This window comes from Cotesia typhae, unplaced genomic scaffold (genome assembly GCF_013202065.1).
Source record: "Cotesia typhae breed Kobodo isofemale line unplaced genomic scaffold, CoteBio_Ctyphae contig_83, whole genome shotgun sequence".
In the NCBI taxonomy this organism is placed as follows: domain Eukaryota; kingdom Metazoa; phylum Arthropoda; class Insecta; order Hymenoptera; family Braconidae; genus Cotesia; species Cotesia typhae.
This window is the reverse complement of record NW_027423769.1, coordinates 329,219-350,938: the sequence shown is the minus strand read 5'-3', so window position 1 is coordinate 350,938 and position 21,720 is coordinate 329,219. Positions and strand designations below refer to the sequence as shown.

General features: G+C 32.7%; 2 protein-coding genes across 2 annotated transcripts; one reads left to right on the top strand and one right to left on the bottom strand.

Moving 5' to 3' along the window:
* Positions 1-373: 373 nt before the first annotated feature.
* Positions 374-4,612, top strand: Sip1 (septin interacting protein 1). Its single transcript, XM_074251816.1, has 3 exons — positions 374-640; positions 747-2,866; positions 2,944-4,612. Exons 1-3 carry the CDS (start codon positions 568-570, stop codon positions 3,190-3,192), a joined length of 2,442 nt encoding a protein of 813 aa, XP_074107917.1. The 5' UTR covers positions 374-567; the 3' UTR covers positions 3,193-4,612.
* Cycd (cyclin D) lies at positions 4,563-15,391 on the bottom strand. Its single transcript, XM_074251817.1, has 5 exons — positions 14,789-15,391; positions 12,627-12,842; positions 6,977-7,142; positions 5,995-6,140; positions 4,563-5,685 (listed from the first exon to the last, which is right to left on the bottom strand). Exons 1-5 carry the CDS (start codon positions 14,987-14,989, stop codon positions 5,476-5,478), a joined length of 939 nt encoding a protein of 312 aa, XP_074107918.1. The 5' UTR covers positions 14,990-15,391; the 3' UTR covers positions 4,563-5,475.
* Between the last annotated feature and the right edge of the window lie 6,329 nt (positions 15,392-21,720).

Sequence of the window (21,720 nt, the reverse complement as noted above, 5' to 3'; positions counted from 1 at the left end):
TTTTTATTCAAAGTAACTGTTATAATTACTTAGTTATAAATGTAGTGTAATAAAGTTATTTATTTGAATCAGCTGATTGTCACTTTTAAAAATAAATAGATTTATTTTAGATTAAAAAGTACTTACATAAATATTTTTTTACTCATTAAAGATTTTTTCCGACATATTTGATGATTTTTTAAGATTTTTAATTTTGAAAAAAAAAATTAAATTATTAAAAAAATTTTTTTATTATTATATTTAAAAAAAATATAATTAATTCTAAAATAAATAATTATTAATTTTTTTAATCTTAAATCATTTTGCAATAATAAAATTATAAATTTACTAATTAAAATTTGAAGATATTGTGTTTATAACCGCCCTCTAGTGGCGCCACGGTGTCACAAAAAATTTCCCGCATTGCACAGTTGGTATTCCTTTCCTTCATATTATCATTATTTTTTTAAATAACTTCAGTATTATTGTCTCCGCAAAACATAACCTATCATCAATACTAATTTTAAAACGTTTGTTGACCTTCTCCAAGTTGAAATAAATTAATTGCTTCGTTAAAAATAAATAAAAATGTCTGATGATGAAAATGAATTTCACACTAATCGACCCAGGAGAAAATTCACAAAAGAGCAACAAATGCTTGGTATGTAATTCTATTTATTTATTATTTACTATTTACAAAAAAATTATTCATTTTAAGTGTATCTATAATTTTTAATAACATAAATTAATAAATCATATAATTTTAGGAATGTGGGCAGATGACAGCGAAGAAGAGGAAGCCCCATCAAGAGTTCCTCCAAGAGGATTTAATAAAGGACCTAAAAATTACACAGCCTCGGTTAGTTTCGTAGCTGGAGGGATCCAGCAAGCAGGAAAGTCCAAAGATAAAGACAAAAAAAAGGAAAAAGATAAGAATGATGACGAAGATGAGGAGGACCAGGATGTGTCAAACACGTCCAGTGATTCCGAAAAAGAAGAAGTACCCTCGAGGCCATCATTTTCTATTAATGCCGACGCAGTAGGTGGAATCGCCGGGCTCAGAAAGAAACGTGCTCCAGTTAATCCCTCTTTGATGCGAACTGGAGTTGGAAACTGGGAAGTACACACCAAGGGAATCGGAGCGAAGCTGCTCCTCCAGATGGGTTTCGAGCCCGGCAAAGGTTTAGGAAAATCCCTTCAGGGTATAAGTGCTCCCGTGGAAGCTCAAGTAAGGCGCGGACGTGGTGCGATTGGTGCTTACGGTCCTGAGAAGCTCGCCAAGGTCCCGCAGGAAAAAAAAGACGAAGATGTTGAGAAGACCAAGGAGTTTAAAGCCAAGCTGTCGCAGTGGCGCAAGACTGATGGAGTCGCGAAGAAGAAGACCAAGTACTCGTACAAAAGCGTCGATCAAGTTCTTGAGGATGGCAAGCTCAGGCCGAATGTCAAGACTTCCACCAGCGACATAAGTCGTGTCAAAGTCATTGACATGACGGGTCCAGAACAGAGGGTACTCAGCGGATACCATGCTATAGCCGGTCAGCACCGGCCTGACGATTCAGCTGCTGAATTTGACAAAAAATCTCTGACTAACTTCGCACTTCCAGAACTCCAGCATAATTTGAATTTGATCGTTGACATGTGTGAGCAAGATATAATCCAAAATGAAAGAAAAACTCGGTATCTCGGCGACAGAGTGGTGGCTCTCGAAGCCGAGCAGAAGAACATGGAGAAAGTTATCGAGCAACATGACCAGCTGATCAATACTCTTGACACCGTAGTTAAAATGATTGACAATCTTATGGTCAATAACAAAGACATGAGTCTTGATGAGACTGCTGAAGCTTTTAGAAGACTACAAGACCAGTATTACAACGACTACAAGACGTACGAGCTCGGGGAACTGGCCAGCAGTCTCGTCACTCCGAAACTAGCAAGCTCGATGGCGAGGTGGAATCCTCTGGCGGAACCAATGCATCACCTCGACTCGGTGAGGCAGTGGAAAGACATCCTGAGCATCGGAAACAATCTGATAGAAGCCAGAACATCAACCACGCCGTACGATCAGCTGATTTGGAACGCCTGGATGCCTCCAGTTCGCAGATCTATTGAGCAGTGGGCTTGTCGACAGCCGGATCCGTTGATTGAGCTCTTCGAGAACTGGATGCCCTTCATCCCCAAGTTCATCATGGACGGCCTGGCGATGACAGTCCTGCAGAAACTTACTGCTGAGGTTACTGAGTGGGATCCAAGGACTGATACAGTTCCCATTCACATGTGGATCCACCCGTGGCTGCCTTTGTTGGGAGATAATATGAATACCGAGATTTACCCGACAATCAGACGGAAACTCGGCTCTGCGCTGGGAAGCTGGCATCCGTCAGACAGAACCGCGAGACTCATGTTAGAGCCTTGGTCCCAAGTCTTTCCCAAAGGTGACATGGAGGCTTTCCTTATTAAGAATATCCTACCAAAACTGGAAATTACAATGTCCGAGTTTATTATAAACCCTCTCTCTCAGCATCTGGACAACTGGAACTGGGTCTACGACTGGGTGGGCTTGCTGCCAGTTCATACGATGGCTGGACTGCTAAACAAGTGTTTCTTTCCCAAATGGCTTCATGTTCTAGCAGCTTGGCTGAATCATTCGCCTAATTACGACCAGATCACCCAGTGGTACCTCGGCTGGAAGAAGATGCTCAATGACAAGCTTCTGGCCGAGCCTGTCATCAAGGATAACTTCAAGAAAGCCCTGGATATGATGAATCGTGCTGTTTCTAATACTCAGGGGCTTCAGCCAGGCTCTGCTGAGTATGTTTCGTATCTGATGAGTCTTGAAAGGACCCAGCCAGCTCCTCAGATTCCGGCTTCAGCTCAACCCCGAATTGATGTGAGTTTTCTTGATTTTTTTTTATTTGTATCAATTATTTTTTATTATTTTAATTTTTAATTTTATTTTTTCAACAGAGACTCGCAGAAGCTGTACGGACTGCTTCGCAAATACCTCAAGGCTTCAAGGATCTTGTGCAGAAAAGATGCGCTGAACGAGACATTGTCTTTATGCCTTTGCCGAATCGATATCGCGAGGCTAAGCAAGTGTATAAAGTTGGAAACGTCCAGGCTTACATTGACGGTAATGTCCTTTTTGTTAACCAGAAGGCGTCTAATTGGGTACCAACTTCGCTCAACGCCTTGTTAGACATGGCCGAGCTGTAAATAATTGTAAATAATCGAGTACTTAAAAAATAAGGATTTATTTATAAATTAAACAAGGAAGGTTGTTTAATATTAATAAAATGTAAAGTTAGAGATTAAGTAATAAAAATAAATATTTGTGTAAAATACGAATACTTTATTTTTCGACTATGCATTTCGCAATTATGATATGTACAACGAACATTTAAGATTAACATATTTAAAATTTAGATTATTATTAAATAAAAAAAAAGAAAAAAAAAATTTAATGAGTGATTCCAGACTTGATATAATGATGAGAGCTGGTTTTGATGAGGAATCATGTGAAGATTTTAATGAGCTTGAGGTATATCAACGGTTCTATTGCAAACTAGTTAAATGAACGTGTCACAGTAATCCTGAATATTTAATTACACCTATTACAGCTACTTAATTATATAAATCAGTGAGAGCGATAAAAAAATAAAATAAACAAAATAGCTTATTTCAATTTTAAAAAATGATATTCGTAAGGTAATAATCCAAATTTTGGATTTAATATAAGTCTTAATTGGAACTGTTGAGTACTAAATTTAAATGTTTACTTTTTTTTCATTACTATTTTTCACTTTCAAGGCACTAGATCATTATATCGAATTAATCGTACCTGATTAAATTCACAAGAATTTCTAAATACCTTGTTTACAGGTACACGGAATATTTTTTTTCTAACGTAATCTGCATACGTTATTACAATATAACAATAATAATAATAATAATATAGATAATATTATATTCTAATAATAATAATAATAATAATAATAACTAAAATAAAAAATTTAATTTTTTTCTCGATATAATTTTAACTTTTTTTTTTTTTTTTTTTTTTTAAATTATCAAACATTACGGTTCCGGGCAGTTTACTTTTTTTTTTATTATTTTCATCATCAATCTTAATCATTATTAACAACTTATATCTACTATAACATAACTATAACTATATGGTACACTTTGTATAACTATTTGTTCCAAAAACAAAATATTTATATTATTCACATTATAAATTGTACTACAATTTGGTTATAAAAAGTATAAACTACATTTTTAGTAATTAACTGCTCAATAATTAAACGAAGAATGGAAAAAAAAAAAAAAAAAAAAAAAAAACAATCCTGCTGAATTTTTTTTTATTTAAAAAAAAAAAAAAAATCTTCCGATAAATTGTGTCATAATTATTCTTTCAACATTTCAGAGGATTAAAACTTAAGTACCAACTAATTCTCATGGATATTTATAATAATATCTACTTGAATTAATAACTTTCAAACTCAGATCTTGCCAGAACATTTTGTGAAGACACTTGCTGCCTCTAGTAAATACTTTTTTTTTAATCATGACAATCTAAGAGGCAGTTTTTCTGGTTAAACATTTTTTTTTTTTTTTTTTTTTCAACATAGTAAAACATACGAAATTCTTATTAATTAGAACAAGCTTTATATACTATAAATATTTACAAACGGATTCAACTCAACATTTTACAAACTAACTTTTTTTTTTCCTTTCAAACTTTTCATTTCAATTCAGTTAAATATATATTTATATATTATATAATAATAATAAACATTGAAAATAAATTGCGAAAAAAAAAAAAAAAAAAATTTATAACCGCTTCATTTTTAATTCTTGCTTTTTATTTTAAAAACACTCATTCCGAACTTACACACATGCCATCACGTTCCGAAAAAAATGTCACATCTAAATAAACATAATCAGCGATACGTTTATAACTAATAATTAAAAAAAAATAATAATAATAGGTCCGTTAAATTAATTTCTATGTACAGAATCCTCGATGACTCGATATGACTATTGTTTATAATAAAAATAATAATAATGAATGAATAATAATATAAATTATAGTATTTTTTTGTATTTTACATCATTAGATGTCTTTTTAATTTTTTTTATAATTTTTAATTTTTTGCTAACTGTATACATTTAATGATAATGATAATGATAATATGTATCATGTAGTACCATGTATCGCCTTGCAATTAATTAAGTGTACTTAAATAATAATGCGTAAAGCGTATTGCATTGCCTTCCCCCAATACGTCCTTGCTGTCCTTGTGCGTAGTCTGTACTTTTCTGTGGTTGTCAGACGGACAGATAGATAGAAGACATAAAGTTTAACACGAGCGTTGTCTTGATGACGCACTTAAAATGTCAGCAGCTCAATGATTAAACATTTAAAATAAAGACGGCGTTCATCAGCCCTCTGATCATTTATAACACAACAAACTCATTTTATTAAACGAGCCAGAATCAAAAGTGAACATCCCTAACGTCGGTGGGTGTTCCCGCCTTCTCATGCTCCATCATCTTGTCCTGGCTCGTGTTTTGATCCCCCAATGGTCTTAAAGGGGTATTCATCCCGCTGGTTTGATTTTGAGATTGATACTGATCACTTGTTCCGGTCATTCGCGCCTGCGACACCATATCCTCGACTTGCTCCAAGCATCCTTGCAAATAATCCTGAAATAAAATAAATTTCTTTAAAATTATTGGAATTTTACACAGTAATAATAATTATAATATAATAAAAATATTGCGCGAAAACATATGCCCGGCACCTGCTCTTTATATCATACGACAATTTTTTATTTCTTAAACTCCGGATACAATTTACATACGTATTGTCATTATTATTATTATTATTATTATTATTATTATTATTATTATTATTATTATTATATTATATTATTTCTAACATGTGGTGCTGTATTGATGATTTTGAATAAATAATTAAAAGAATTAAAAATATAAAATAAAAATTAGACAAACCTGTTCAATGGATGTGATACGGGTGAGTTCATCGAGAAGTCCAGCAAGTCCGTAACCACTTTTTCCAGTCCAATCGAGACCGTGTAGTGCCGCTGCTATGCTGGCAGCTGCAATCATACTCGGCGTGTACATTGAAAATTTGTACTCTGCAACAGAATAAATAGACTGATTATTAGCAACGTCTACGTCTGTTGGAGACTATTTTTATAGTACTAAAATACTAAGCAACTAAATACACAAAAATTTAGTTGTGTAACTAAACCAACTAAGCGGTACATTTAAAGAATAATAATAATAACAATTATGGTTGTATTAAAAGAGTGTTAATTTCGTAATGAAATCAAGCTATCAGAGATAAGCGAGGAATGCGATAAGCGTGAAAAATAAAAAAAAAACCCGCAGCTGGATTTTCTTCAACCGGTTAAACATCATCTTGTTGTTGGTTTTGGTCGTAATTTTATTTTACTGAAGGTTGATACTAAAATTTACCAGACAGTAGTCTGGATTATTTGTGAAAAGTCTGGCCTTGGTCTCGCCGATAGACCGTTTAAAATTGCAATTATCTACTTACACTAGTGTAAATAATGTACTAAAATTTATTTAAACCCGCGTAAATGTGTGAGAATGAAAAACAAAATGAAAAAAATATATTTTATAATTTAGCGGACATAAAACAGGAAAGAATGATACGGGTTATTTGTATTTTTTGTGTCTGCTACTGGTACCGCAGAACGACCCAGACTCAGGGTGGTTTAGCAAAAAGTTAACTATAATTATATTACACTGTGGTTATTCTGTTCAGTAGTTTAAGAGGATATTATTATTCACACGTGGGTCAGCATGAATATACTTTTTTTTTTTTTTTTTAAGGGTAACCATCTACAACAACAAAACCAATTTCAACTTTGTATTCAATACATATATATATATATATATATATATATATATATATATATATATATATATAAATTTATATTCTCACCTCTTGCGCTCAGTGCAATGAAAGTCTGTGCATGTCTTTTTATCATCAAAAAGTCCCATGCTCGTGAATCCACCGGCAAGCGGCTGAGGATGTGCAGGAGAAAGTCTCCGGGCGTTACTGCTGACAATTCCCACTTTAACTTTGAAACCACCAGCTGCTCCCACCTCTAAAACCAACAAAAAAAAAAAAAAAAAAAAAAAAAAAAAAAAAAAAGATTTTATTATAATTGTTGTAAAAATAATTTAAAGAGTAAAAAATGTGATTATTGAAACCGCAATAGCTTGAGCAGCGCCCTTGAGCTAGATTGTCGACTTTAGAGTATAAAGAAGAATTAAATTGGCGTTAGATCAAGGAGCGTACGCAGCGTACCGTGGCTTTACCTCTCGAGGAGTCAAAAGGAAACAATACAAGTGTATTAATGTTCAAGTACAAGTATAAGTATAAGTTGGGGATGGGGGAAGAAATAAAAAATAAAAAAAAATAAGAAATAACCGCGTAGGCACTACACCGTTGTGTCGAGCGTGACGATCCCGTATCCTCGAGCTTTATCTCTCTATATCTTTGTCTGTATTGCTCGTGATGGCTTTGTTTCATTCACCTCGACACGAACACACGCTAAATTATAAATAAAAAATTACAAAGAACCAGCAACTTTCTCGGTGTAGTACACTACGTAGTAATACTACTATACTATACTCTATACTATACTACAGAGATCCTGCTATTCCGATAAATAAATTATGTTTAAAACAATGAAACAATTGTCACGCATGTAATATACTATTACTGTATCGAGGTAGTACTCACTCTACTACTAAGGGGTTTTTTTTTTTAACTTTTTTTTAATTAAACGATTAACTTTCTGATAACTATTTGTTATTTAATTCCTATATACTTGCGGTATTGTATCCGATAGGAGTACGCTATCGTACCAGCTAAGGGAGAGATAAAACAAATATTAACGAGTCAGGTAGACTCTTATTGTCGACAACAATAATTGTAATTGTAATTGTAATAGTGTACCAGATAAAAGGGCACACGTGGTAAAACGCAAGTAAATCGGTTCGCACGGATATTTATTTAACTTTTATTCAACAACTCAAATCTATGAATTTTTTTTTATACCATTATTTCATTTCATTGTAAATTACAGTTTATTGATAAATTAATGGCTATTAATGAAAAGTTTTATTATAGTTGATAAGAGATTAAAAATAATTTAACAAGTGACGTTAAAACCAATCGTTATAAATTTTTTTTTTTTTAAATTCCAAATGACTTCACCGTATTTTTAGTTTTAGTCTATCAATTAATTATAAGAGGATTTATTTATTGGGTTATTATGTAACTTATTAATTTTTAGGCTGAGATTTGGGAGATCAACGAATAGAAGCAGACACGTGGGCGACAAAACCGTTTTTTTTTTTTAATTTTTTTTAAATTTTTTTTTTTATTTTATGTATTATAATAAACTCAAGCAGTGAATCACCGGGTAGGTGATCTACTTTTAGAATACTAATTTAATAATTATAAATAAATGAAAATAAAATATTAATAAGATAAAAAGCTTGCTAATATAAATCTTAACGGAATCTTTTTAGATCTGGGTACATATTCTAAGAAAGACGAGATGCTTATATACCTGGCCGACAAGTTCCCAGAACAAGGAGGTACGTATTATCTGGGTTCAACCAGCAATCGATAGGATATTTGGATCCTGGGATACATATACCGTCCCGAAATAAGATAAAGAGCATTGTAAGTATTGGGAAGAAAAAAAAAAAAAAAAAAAAAAGATTCGACGGCAAACCCGAAAGGTGTTTACCATTTTGCCGAAAATAAAGTACAAACCCGAACGATTACATTCACATTCTACATTCTATATCTTTTAGCTTTTTCTTTTAAAAAATTCCAAAGCTTATACGCGTTTATAATCTGCTCGGACAAATCTTTATCTTTTATTTCTTCCCGGCTTGAATATTCAGATGGCTCTGGCGCGGGTTTCCCGGCTAACACTCTTAGTGTCCTTTCTTCCTGGAAGTACCCTAACATCTGCTCTTATTGCTAGCATCTTTTTTATAATTTATACTTTAAACATCCAAAAGAAAATAATTCCTCTATTTTTTTCTTCCGATTAATATCAAGTTACGACATTATTAAATCTATTAAAGATCTCGCTATATTTGATCAGCAGTCGTTGATTAAATATTAATTGGTAGAGCCAAGATGCCTAGATTAGAAAGTTTTATAAACACATAAATTCTCACATTTTTTTAACTTATTTTAAATAATTGTTTTCATGAAAAAAAAAAAAAAAAAAAAAAAAATTATTTGAATCGTATAAGGCCAAACGTTTCTCTTTAAACGTCACATCCGCAAAGCTAATGTTAGAAAACTCATATTGAATTTGTCGTTGGTGTGTAAGTGCGTATGAAACCAAAGATCACACATATGTATATATATATTTTAAAGTTAAGCTGAGGCCTCGTGGCCGGTCAATAACTCCCACCAGTGGGCCATAGTCACGGCCACTTTGAGGATGCCATCATGGCTAAGCTATGTATTTCTAATAGCATTTAAAATATGCTGAGCAGCATTACGCTGAGAATATATTCTTCTTCCCCTCATGTGTAATATAGCACATATGTAAGTCGTATATAGTCTTCACTGGGAAAATAATCAAGCTAATTGATTGATGAATATCATTATTAATTTTGTTTATCTTCAAAGTCCTGAGTTATTCCCAATTCCCAATTGAAGAATTCGATTATTCCCATCGTTGTTTCACAACAAATATTTTGCGAAATATTACTGTTAATATATTTATTTATCTTCTTCTTCTTCTTCTTCTTCTTCTTCTTCTTCATCATATTCTTTTGATTTCTGTTCTTGTTATTTTTTTCTAATAGTTTAAATTGTATGAGAAAGCCCCGCGGGCGATTTGTTAACTGTGAAATTCCATCCGGTTTTACGATCCCGGTACGCCTGTGTCTAAATCTCTGACACAATGAAGACCCTGAGAAAACGACTAAGAGGATTGATGACGAGTTTCATCGGCAAGCGGTCTTTAAACATTTATTTATATTGTTATCCGTGTGTGTGACCGTCTTTTTAAAAACTTTTGAATAATAATCAAAAGCATTATCTCACTCCAGCCTTCAAATAACACAAAAATACTCTATAGAAAGTTTTATTAAAATATCTCATGCGAAAAATTTGTTTTTTCGCTCTTCCGCTGGTTTTGCCCTTAAAAAGTTTTAAGTTCCGGCCAACATGTGTTCTCAGTAACAACTTACGAGCATAGTAGTAATCGAACCACAAGGTGAATGCACCTGTTGCACCTCCCAGGTATATCAGATATATAAATACGTCGACAGGTGGTATTTACTATGTCTTTACTCCTTTTATCAGTATCTCAATGTCTCAGATCCGGAAAATCCAGCTAAAAAGCTACAGTAATTATTTTTAGTAAAAAATTTAAGGCACTGTAGTTTAAAAATTAGCAACAGGTCAACCATGTGGCCTGAAATTCACCACTGCGCTGCTATTTACTTTCATAAAAAATAAAAGGGGAAATTCTGACGGAATCGAGTGGGGTTTGAGCTCAAAGCAGGTGGAAAAAACATTTGTTTATTATAAATTACACTCTGTAGCAAAATGTCTGCGTCACGTGCTCTCTAATTGCGTGGGCAGGTGCTTTCGATAATTTCCATCACCTTTAGGTTCATTTTTATTTTTAATTTTTTTTCAATTGAAACTCCTTCAGAAATTTCTACTAAATTTATTAATCCAAAAAATCAGTATTACGCTCAATTATCTTCAATCAGATTGTCGATCCTTTGTATCATAGAAGATAATTCTCCCATGGATTGTTGATAATAAATAAATAGTACAAAGAAATTTGAATCGGTGAAGCAGCTGCCAAAATAATGCGGGCACGCTTCGACTTGTCGCAGAATACGAGAACAGAATCATTGACATTCATCTGTTCCTCTTCTTCTTCTTCTTCTTCGTCTTGTACAATAAGTCGTAGTATTATATACATAAAGTTTAAGAGTAAGTCCCAGTGAGAAGGGGTACATATGCATTTGATGCATCCATCTGAGTAGCAGCAGGAGCAGCTGCTAGCTGAGCACGGGCCCGGTGTACCCTTCTGAAGATACCACCTGGCTCTCACCTGCTCTTCTGTTTCTTTTTTAACTTCTGAAGGGAGCAGTACTTTCAGTAGACCCACCCGGCCGGAATTTTATCAGTTTTGTTGTTATTATAATATTCCTTTTTATTACACTACCTATACGGTTAAATTTCATCAATTGTCAAGCTATTTCTTCTCTTATATTAAACGCATTTAATTATCAGCTCCATTAAATTTTACAATCATTGATTTTATCGGCATTAATTTAATGAATTTTCCAATTAACTAACGAGTAAACCTCGAGGATCTCTTCGTAGTTGATACCACTGGTTGTTATCTATTGAGGTTCGGACTATCAACTGTTTACCCAACTCCCAGTTAGTACTTAAAAGTTTTTAAAAATAATAATTACTTGAATTCACTTGGCTTACATAACAATGATAATTGTATTTTATTTTTTGGAAAAAAAATTGTCGCAAAAAAAAAAAAAAAAAAAAAAAATAATAATTTAAAGTTGTCAATGAAATGTAGAGTTGATAAAATTTTTTAAATGAATAGAACTCGAGTTCACACGCACTAAAACGATAGACGAGGTCACACGGGGGCGGCGGCGGCTAACAGCTCGATTCCGATTACAAAACAATAAATCTAGTGATTAAATAACGCAGCCTATTACTGATTTTATTTATTATTTTATTTTTTATTACTCTGTTGATTATTTTAAAAAATAATTTTTATCGCATGATAATAAACTTTCTTCAAAAGATCTTAATCAACAGAACAAAGAATTATTTTTTAAAATAAAATACTAAAGTTAGATATTTTTCAAGAAATATATTATCAATTGATAAAATGTTTTATCAATAATAAAAAATCTGTTAGGTCAAGTTCAGAATAAACTATTAGACACCGAATGTTAAAATAAAAAGGGAAGTTTTAAAATGAATATATGTATTAACATAATTCAAAATAACGATGGAATTTCTCCCATGAAAGTTTAATGGTATAAATATGCGGAGCCAGCAATTGAAATATGTAGTCGGTAAGAAAGATAATCCACTAGAAGCTGGTTAAAGACATATGTGAGTAAGTAAGTAAGTAAGTAAGTAAGTATGTATGTATGTATGTATGTATATGTAATCTGTGTCAGGGAGTTAACTGGTAGGATATGTGAGCCGTGAGTCCGTCTTATAAACTCTTTTACTACTAGATAGTATCATCATACACGTGCAAATTCAGTTTCCTCTCTCTTTAACCTTGGTAATATTACAAAACTAGCGGTACCCAAACGAATATTATTCAGCACGTTCTCCATAACGAATTAATGTGTATGTCTGTATATTGTATCTTAAATAATAAAAGTCACGTTGATTCTGGGAACGTAGTACTAAATACTATACTACAAAAACAATTATGAAATATAAAACGTACAAAGTGTAATATAAATTCACAACTCATGCTTGAATGAATTCGTATAATCGGTTTTGATTTTTTACTGTACAGCTTTTAACATACCCAGAGGTCATCGAGTGTGATTGAGTTGTCGGTGTAATAAACAAGGAGCTCAGCAGTCAGTGGCCTAGTCTCCCGAAGTTTTGATGCCAATAAAAGACACGCCGTTCCAAGCAATTGCAGTTGGGTTTTTCTTATTGGACAGATTGACAAAAATCTGTCGAGATAGTTCATCGACAGTGGAAATACTTCTTCTTGGCACTTTCTTTCTTCACAAACCTGAAACAATTATTTTAGTTAGTAATTTTATTTTACTGTTTTTTTTTTTTAAATATATACATAAATGTAGAAAGGAAGTTAAAGAAACAATAAATCTTTAGTTGGGTTAACCAACTTTGATAAATTTACGAGTAAAATAGAAATATTCATATATACTCGTATGTAATTACAAGTATCCCTTATTAACTTCACACATTGTGAACACGATTGAATTATATTAACGATTCATATTCTTCTTATAAATTAAACTACTTAACCGGTGATGGAATGTAACAACGAATGATTTATGTTATCTTTATCACTAAATCTTGAGTCTCGGTGGCGCTATTGATTCAAATGATATTGATTTTGTCCGTAAGATAAATAAAATTAACCATTTTTATATTGATAATTGGATTTTTATAAAATTTCGAAATAGAGCTTTTGATACCGTAAATGGTAGCACACAATTAAAAGGGTGAAATCCTCGAGGATGTATAAATTAATACAAGGGTGGGTAATGACCGTGACTAGTCAGCTCGCGCCCTTTCTTGCATTATCCATCAGTAATTACAAGACAAAAATACCTCAGCAATTAACTTGAGCACCGGAATAGGGAAAACTATTTTTAGTTTCGGATTATATCGCCTTTATTTCTTTCTTCGTCTTATTTTTCTTTTCAAGAAATAATTATCAAAGTTTTACTTTTAATTTACAGATAATATTTATTGTAAGAACAAAGCTTACTACGTCAAGAATTGGTACCATTAAACCTGTTGATAATTACGTTTTCTCACTCTCTTTCTTTCGTAACCACTAGGTGTAACTTTAAACTCTCATTTTTTACTACATTATATATATAAAAGGCATTCAAGGTCATTTTTACAATCGCTTCTAACCGAAAAGAGTCATACAATTACGCTACATTACTATTTAAGCTTACACATATACATATATACATCTAGATAAAATAATTTGTCGATTAAAGAACCAAGCCAGAGCCAAAAACAAGTTGTTCTATTCCTCGACGGCGACTTTCACAAAAGACCAGTACCGACTATTATTTATCATTTTTTTTTCTCCTCCTCCTTTTCTTCTTCTTCTTCTTCTTCTTCCTTTTTGTATAGTACGCAAGTTAAATACTCGTTTGGCAAGTTAATTCACAATTTCATTTTTCATTCAATTGTACCTTTTATGTCGTCCCGTCTTCCTTTTACCAAAAATCAATTAATCAAATTATAAATAAAAATAAAATTTAACCGGTCAACTTTTCCCAAGACACCATTAAAATTTTTAAATTTCTTCGCCGATCATTCTATTCGTTCGCTGTCCGGAAATGACAACTCATTACCATACCCAGTACAGCCAGCAGACGAAAAGGAAGTCTGCTGTAGTTGATTGTAAACACTAGAACTAGAAATAGTATTATTTATTTAACGACCAATCCTTTTAAATAAATAAATTAACGAAGAAGAAGAAAAAAAAAAAAAATGACAACCCATGCCCCACACCAGTGGTACTCTTTATACTTTTTTTTTGTCAGTCGCCTGAGAATGGAATTTTAACTTTGGTAGCTTAGTTTTGATACCTGGCTTGGAATGTTTAAAGGCCAAAAAATAAGATCCGCCCAAGGTCAGTTAAAACTTTAGAATCTTTTTGTACCGACTGAAAAATCTTTGATCTTGAATAAATAAATAAATATCTATTAATTTTATTTAAAATGATAATCATAATCAGAGTCTAAAGCGGAACAATATAATGAGCAGCAATAAAATGGCGAGCGATATTTTACACACGTGCGACTTAAATTCAGTTAACAGATCTGAGAAAAAATAAAAAAATAAAAAAAAAAAAAAAAATGAATCAATAACAATGATAATAATAGTATTAATGAGATACAGTAGTAGTTGGTACAGTACATCGTTTGTAGTTAATCGACACGTGTACCGGAAATGAAAAAGACTCACCTCCAACATCCACTCGGCGACAATCTTGCGCATGAGCGGCGTGATATCTTTCTGTACGCATTCAAAGTAAGAACTGCTTGGTGCGTAACGTTCTTCAGTTTTGAGCAAATTCTGAAGAACTCTATCATCTCCAAGTAAAGCTGGGTCCGGATAAGCATGACATTCTGTTTCTTCAGTTGTCTCGCAGCACAGCAGATCCATTGTAATATCCAAATCAGCAATCTCTATAATTACCAACCGGCTTTTTTATATTTACTTCTATTTAAACTGATATTCCTTTCTTGGTACTATTATTATTGAATGTATGGTAGTCCAAATTTACTGGTATTATGTCGGTGTAGTAAAAGTTGAGCAAGTCGTCAATTTAATTCTTGGAATAAAATTACACTCACTGGTGCTGTTTCTACACAACTTTACTTAAAAGATTTTAACGGCTTTTATGTATCAATTGTTATAATTATTATTATAATACATAAGAATGTATATTACAATCAACTTGTTATATTTTAACAACACTGTATTTATATTATACTATATATATTGTGAGAGTTTTGTTGATGATTAAACTTTTTCAGCTTAGCTACTCGAGATTACTACAATCTTACGAGTACACATGCACACACATACACACACACACACACACACACACACACACACACACTCACACACATACACACTTTTTATTCACAAACTAAATATTATTAATTTAATATTTTTGACAATTTACACCTGCACCTCCAGACTTTTTTTAATCAATCATTAATTATTATTATTATTATTATTATTATTATTATTATTATTATTATTATTATCATATAAACATAATAAAGCTGTAATATTTAATAATGAGTTTCACGTGCACATTTATTTATATTTGGACTTAAATGTCTCGTTAAATAATAATGAAATTTAAAAAATTAAAAAAAATCACTAGACGGAATAACAAATAAGCGTAATAAAAATCCTTTGGGAGGTAATTGGTGATAGTCTTTTACTTATTGTTGGTGTTTAATTGTTTATTTATTATTGTCAGATAAATAATTAACAACAGAGAGTGTTTGTGTGAGAGAACTCGCGACAGAAGCTCCGGTTCGCTCCGTAGTTATAAGCAACGATCAGACCCTGGCGGCTTACCAGGTCAGAATGCCGTAAGTCGGTTTCTGATCATTCTCTGCTCTGCTGTCTACGTCCAGACGATTGCTAGCTCACATTCATTTCGGAATCTCCCCCACCACTTCGGCGCCAGCCAGCCCAGTGCCACGTGATGTGTTTAATACCGACCAGCCGGCTTCATCCCTCCTTCGAGACCTTTGAGTTTGCACCGTACTACACCAGAGACGAGCATGTGACAAAGACGAACAAGAATTATTTCACCAATCTGACAAGGATATTAAATTTTTTAAGGGGACACCCACTGCCACTACTACTTCTATTACCACACATGTTATACTCTAAATAGGTATTTTGTAGTTTAACATATTTTTTTTTTTTTTTTTTTTTTTTAAATATTTTTCAGTTCTTACTTTTTTCAGGTTAGGTTCATCTTGGATTTTTACGCATTGTCACTCTGAAATTACTAAATGCCATTTATACAGCAGATAACAATTTTCAAATAATAAGCTTCTTTTAAAATTCTAATTATCTTTTTCTACCTGAAGAAGAGTTTTCTTCTCAAAATGAAAAAGGTCACTCTTTTGCTGAAAGAATTAGACTTTAAATTATCTTCTTATGAATTTTAGAATTTAAATTTATCAAAAATTAAAAACTCATTATAAAATGATTTATTAATAATATAAAAATAAATTTAGGCTAATTTCAGATGACAAGTTGATAATTTTATTTAAAAATTTCATCTTTAGAAGCTCTGAAAAATTATAAATTACATTTTTATATTTTAAAATAATAATAATAATAATATATTTTCAGAGTTTTGCTGAGAATAGACCGGCACTTTGACGGCTTTTCCAAGGAATCACTTGAACTGCCTGGGTAGTATCCTGTAGACCTTTCTCAAAGCCCTGGAAAATTCCGTTGGGTTTCTCTTTGGCGTCACTACAAAGACTGGGATCTTTATTCAGTGTTTTCTTCCTTCAAACACAATACTTTCCTTTTCTACAAAAATAAAAGTCTAAAGTACAGTATGGAAGAAGCTACCTGAGGATAATAATAAGAATAGACAAAAGAATAAGCATACACATTTAAACTATTATTCTCTAATTTATACAATAGTATCATGGTCTATCAGCCCTTTTGCTATCTAGGAAGATTTATGGTATCAGATAGTGAGTAAAATGGTCTATGCGTGGCAAAAACTCACGCGTCGTTTGCGTTTTATGATTTTACTACTATACGTACGACAAGTTTCTCTGGACTACATTTATGATAGTACACGCAATTCCTTTATATTTGCGTTGGTTAGAGACCCTTCGCCGGATGTAAGGGCAGCCCAAGTTATTATTCTCCTTGAACGTCGCGTGCGATCCGTGTCCCGATTTCGGATATATCTTTAACATCATATTATATTATATTATTGTATTTCTAAAAAAAAAAAAAAAAAAAAACTCTAAGTATCATCATCAACACACTTACACAGTTATTATCAAGCCTAGCGATCTATAAAAACATACACATGTGTGTATATATTATCGACAGCCGTGATGTCATTTGTAGATCGATGGTTCCTACTTATTATCATTATTTACGTCAAAAATAACCAAGGTCAATAGATATTAAACCGAGGGTATTTAAATACCGAACAACGGGAGCAAATTTACGTTCTCGTATTTAATTCCACTAGACCGTGAATGTTCTGGATGGTGCTCACTACGTTGATACGCTCCGTAGATTTTCTCCGTTCAAGGAAGACATTTTCGTTATGCTACTCGGATATGCTTACTTTATATCTTACTTTTTTCTTTTTATAGATATAGAGGTACCTTGTACCTACCCTCCCTATCGAGGCTCTAATTATTGTTTCACTAGTACAACTGTTGTTAATATTATAAAAAATATTTATTATCAAATCAAATGTGTATCTAATCGTACATACCTATAGCAGAGTCTCATTCTGCTATGTACAACTATTGCATTAGTATCTCGAGTAGCCTATTCGACCTGATAATAATTGTACGATAAATGAAAAAAAGCCAGGCACTTAAACTCAATGACGTCATTATCAGTTCGTAGCCTTTGACCTCCCACACTCGTTTCCGTTTAGTTTTTAAGAGTCCAAACAATGCAATTTAATAATATATTCGGCTTCTTCTTCTACTTCCACATTATAGTCACCATAATCGAGTTCACGACACCCGTAATGCAAAATTTACTATGTATTATTGCTTTATATTTATGATTATTTTTTTTTTTTTTTTTTTTTTTTTTTTTTTTTTTCAACGCCCCCATATTAAGAGATTTTTGAATTAAAATCCACCCAAACTAAACTCTATAAATATTTTGAATTTCCATTAAAAATTTTTTATTCTTAACAATGTATAATTATTAAATTAAAAACGGTAATAATATTTGATTTAAAAATTTGCCACGGTTCAATAAAGCAAACTAAAATTACAGATAATAAATGTGTGTTGAAAGTCCTAAATTGCAAAATATAAATTTGTTAAAATAATTTTCATCTTGTTAAAATTTAGGCCACAGCATAAAAGTATATAAGCTGAGTGAAAAGACTTAATACTTTGTTTATTTTATTATTTACCATTATTTTATATGTACGCGCTCGCAGTTGGTGCTCAAATTTTACACAACAAAATTCTTCCATATAGTTTATAATAATCGATCATTGCTGACCTGAATTGCTTTTAATATTTTATTTTTTTTTTTTTATATGTTCCAGCACTTTCGCACCTTTATACATCATTTGGATAATCATAAATGTGAGTAAAGTTTTTTAAATCTTTAACTCTGCTACAAATTAATAAAATGTAGTTATTATTTTATAGATTTAGTAGCAAGGAGAATAAAATACAAACATATTTCCAGACGAGACGACCACCTGGGAGTTGGAGTACAATTACGGAGACATCAGGGCCTGTGTTATGTCAAGACACGGCTACTCTGATATCCCATGCTCTTAAGAACATTATGGAAAAACTTTAAACTTATACAGATCAATAAAAACTAATGAAATGCCATTGGTTTTTTGGTAGTCGAGGGTATCTTCTTCTTCTTCTTCTTCTTCTTCTTCTTCTTCTTCTTCTTATTGTTATTATTTATATTGTTGAAGAGAATAATTATTAATAAACAGTTATTGTTATTGATTATTGACAACAGGCGTTGCTACAAGTGTTAATAAAATTGAATGCTGAGTTTAATGGAAGCCCGACGAATCAACAGAGGCCTGGTTGAGTAAAATTTGGAGATAACCAGGAGAAAGCTCACTGTTTTCTGTACGTAAATTTTATGATAATAAAATTACATTGTTATTGTGATGTTAAATAGGGCTACCAAGGCGTTGATAATGGAGTAAGTCCAGTTCTGACTAAACAGTTGGAAAGAATAAGTGGCAAGTTAAGCACTCTCTGTAATAAACTCCGTGGCAGAGATGCAGCGGTTGATGATCGGTTGCTTTTGGTCTGACCTTGGACTACCATATCCGCTGGCATTCCATCATACACCTCTGGATATGTTTCAATAATAATAAAATAGGCATTTAAATGTGTAGCAGCTAAAAAAGTCGGACAAAAAGTTCCAGTCCAAGTTGAGTATGAAATGATTTTTAAAAAAACCAATGCAATTGTTTCACACGATTTTACCGAAATTTTTGATTAAACTCATGATGCCTTTGCCCTGATGATGGGAATCGTTGAGCGATTGGGACCCCTGGAACGCAGTAAAAGAAGCCACGCATCGGCAAACGATGAGATGATGATGATGATGATGATGATGATGATGATGATGATGATGATGATGATGATGATGATAAAGAGAAAGAAGGAAAGATGAAGCTAGCACTTGGCTGTTGCTGGTGATGTGAAGTATATGAAAGGATGAAGGATGAGGAAGAGGACGGGTTGGAACCGTCCACCAGCAAAAACACTCGCGACTGCATGGGTTCTTTATTTCGTGCTGCTGGAGGGCAACTTAAGAGCAAGTCAAGAGTGAGCAAGTTGAGTAGAGGGCTAGCCTCTGTATTTGGTCATGAGAGGAAGACCGCGGGTCTTTAGGTCTCAAGGGTGGGAACGCCCCACACCACTAAACCCAACTATTCCGAGCTAAATTCCTCGCCACTTTTAGATACCACAACATCATCCTGATCAGTCATTGTTTTATTAATAATTCAATAAATCTTTTTATTATTATTATTATTATTATTATTATTATTATTATTATTATTATTATTTTTTTTTTTTTTTTTTTTTTTTCAGCATTCAAGTCGATTCTCTGTGCAGAAAAACCGCTAGGCCGAGACAATTACCAGGATATGGTTTTTCCTTTGCATTTTAAGATAAGAAAAGGCACCAGGAAGAAGGCTATAAATAACCGTAAAATTCTATTGACTGAGCCCTGCAAGACACTGCAGAAAGGTCGATACTTAAACTCTCAAACACATTGAATTTTAGGCACTTGAATGATGTCAAGTTTAATATCAGGTAGTAGTATAGTGCTAAAATTCAAATGATAAAAGGAAACCATTTAAGTAAACCGGATTGTGAAAAATTCTTCTTTTGATTTTCAAGGTTACCATTTTTACTAAAATGTAATACAATATTTTCTCTTTAGTCATTGACTAAATTCTGAAGAAAAAAAAAAAATTTCAGTGACATATGTTACATAGGTTACTTGAGAAACCATAAAATGAAGTACACATTATGGGATCTGTGTAGTGATTTAAAATAATTTAAAGAGTATATAAGAATGATGTTTGTGTGGGGTAAAAAGTTGTGTTTAACCCATGTACAAATTAATTTGCAGAACGATCAAGTTCTTAGTATTGAAGTAAGTGTTTGGGTATAATTGATTTTGTGAAATGTTTGATCAAAAGAAAGATAGTCGATGATATGCTGGTTCATCGATCGGTACAGCCGGATTTGGTGTCGTCAATAGTGGAATCTCGCTGTGAATTTAATACCAAATTCAATTCTCAATACCCACTTACACATACACTGATACACTGACCAGAGTCGTTCTTTTGTGGCTGGGTCCAGTACCTCCGAGTTCCTCTCAAGTTCCCAGTGTTTGTCACTGTGGCCCTTTAAATGTTTTATCCGAGTTTAATCTTTTTATTTTTTCATTTTTTATCAGTCAAACTCGGAATTCAAGACATTTAATTTTTGGCATTCTCTTTGCCGGTATAAAATTGCGGAAGTATTTTACTTCTCGCGCCTCATACCCATACAAGTGTCAAAAATCATGTGAATTTGGTCACACTGCTCCTAGATATCAAAAATAAAAAAGAAGATATTAAAGAAGCCAATCAGAAGAGTACACATAACTCTCTACTAGTCGTCTGAAATAGCCAGCTTGTCTTTATAAGCTTCACATGTTATTTCAGACGTGTGTGAGCCTGTGTATGTCTAAATGATGCTGTGAAGCAAATGAGTTTTTGGTCCAACTGCTTGGGATGCAGTCTACCATCGGAAGGAATCTCGTTTTCAGACAACTCAAACCAGCTAATAATATAAATATATATGTATATATAAAGCTAAGGTAGACTCTTTCTCAGTACATCAGAAGTATGTACTAGTGTAGAGTGTAGCACGAGCTGCCCGTCTTTCACCGGATAATCTCAAAAGGGCTATTAGTTGTTGACGCTTTAATCGTCTGATTCTTACCAAGTAACCAAAGCCAATCGGTTATTTAAATTATTGACCGAGTATCATTATACGAATAATGATTTATTATATAACACGTACGATTATTTGGACCACACCCATTGATATATACAGACAATGTATCAGCTATATGTATGAGCTATT

Excerpts from the sequence above, each read along its gene's own strand:
- Sip1 (XM_074251816.1), top strand. The coding sequence starts at position 568 with ATGTCTGATGATGAAAATGAATTTCACACTAATCGACCCAGGAGAAAA. Across the intron at positions 641-746 it reads AAAAGAGCAACAAATGCTTG|GAATGTGGGCAGATGACAGC; the intron begins GTATGTAATTCT and ends ATATAATTTTAG. Across the intron at positions 2,867-2,943 it reads CAGCTCAACCCCGAATTGAT|AGACTCGCAGAAGCTGTACG; the intron begins GTGAGTTTTCTT and ends TTTTTTCAACAG.
- Cycd (XM_074251817.1), bottom strand. The coding sequence starts at position 14,989 with ATGGATCTGCTGTGCTGCGAGACAACTGAAGAAACAGAATGTCATGCT. Across the intron at positions 12,843-14,788 it reads TCGCCGAGTGGATGTTGGAG|GTTTGTGAAGAAAGAAAGTG; the intron begins GTGAGTCTTTTT and ends TAATTGTTTCAG. Across the intron at positions 5,686-5,994 it reads GTATCACATCCATTGAACAG|GATTATTTGCAAGGATGCTT; the intron begins GTTTGTCTAATT and ends ATTTTATTTCAG.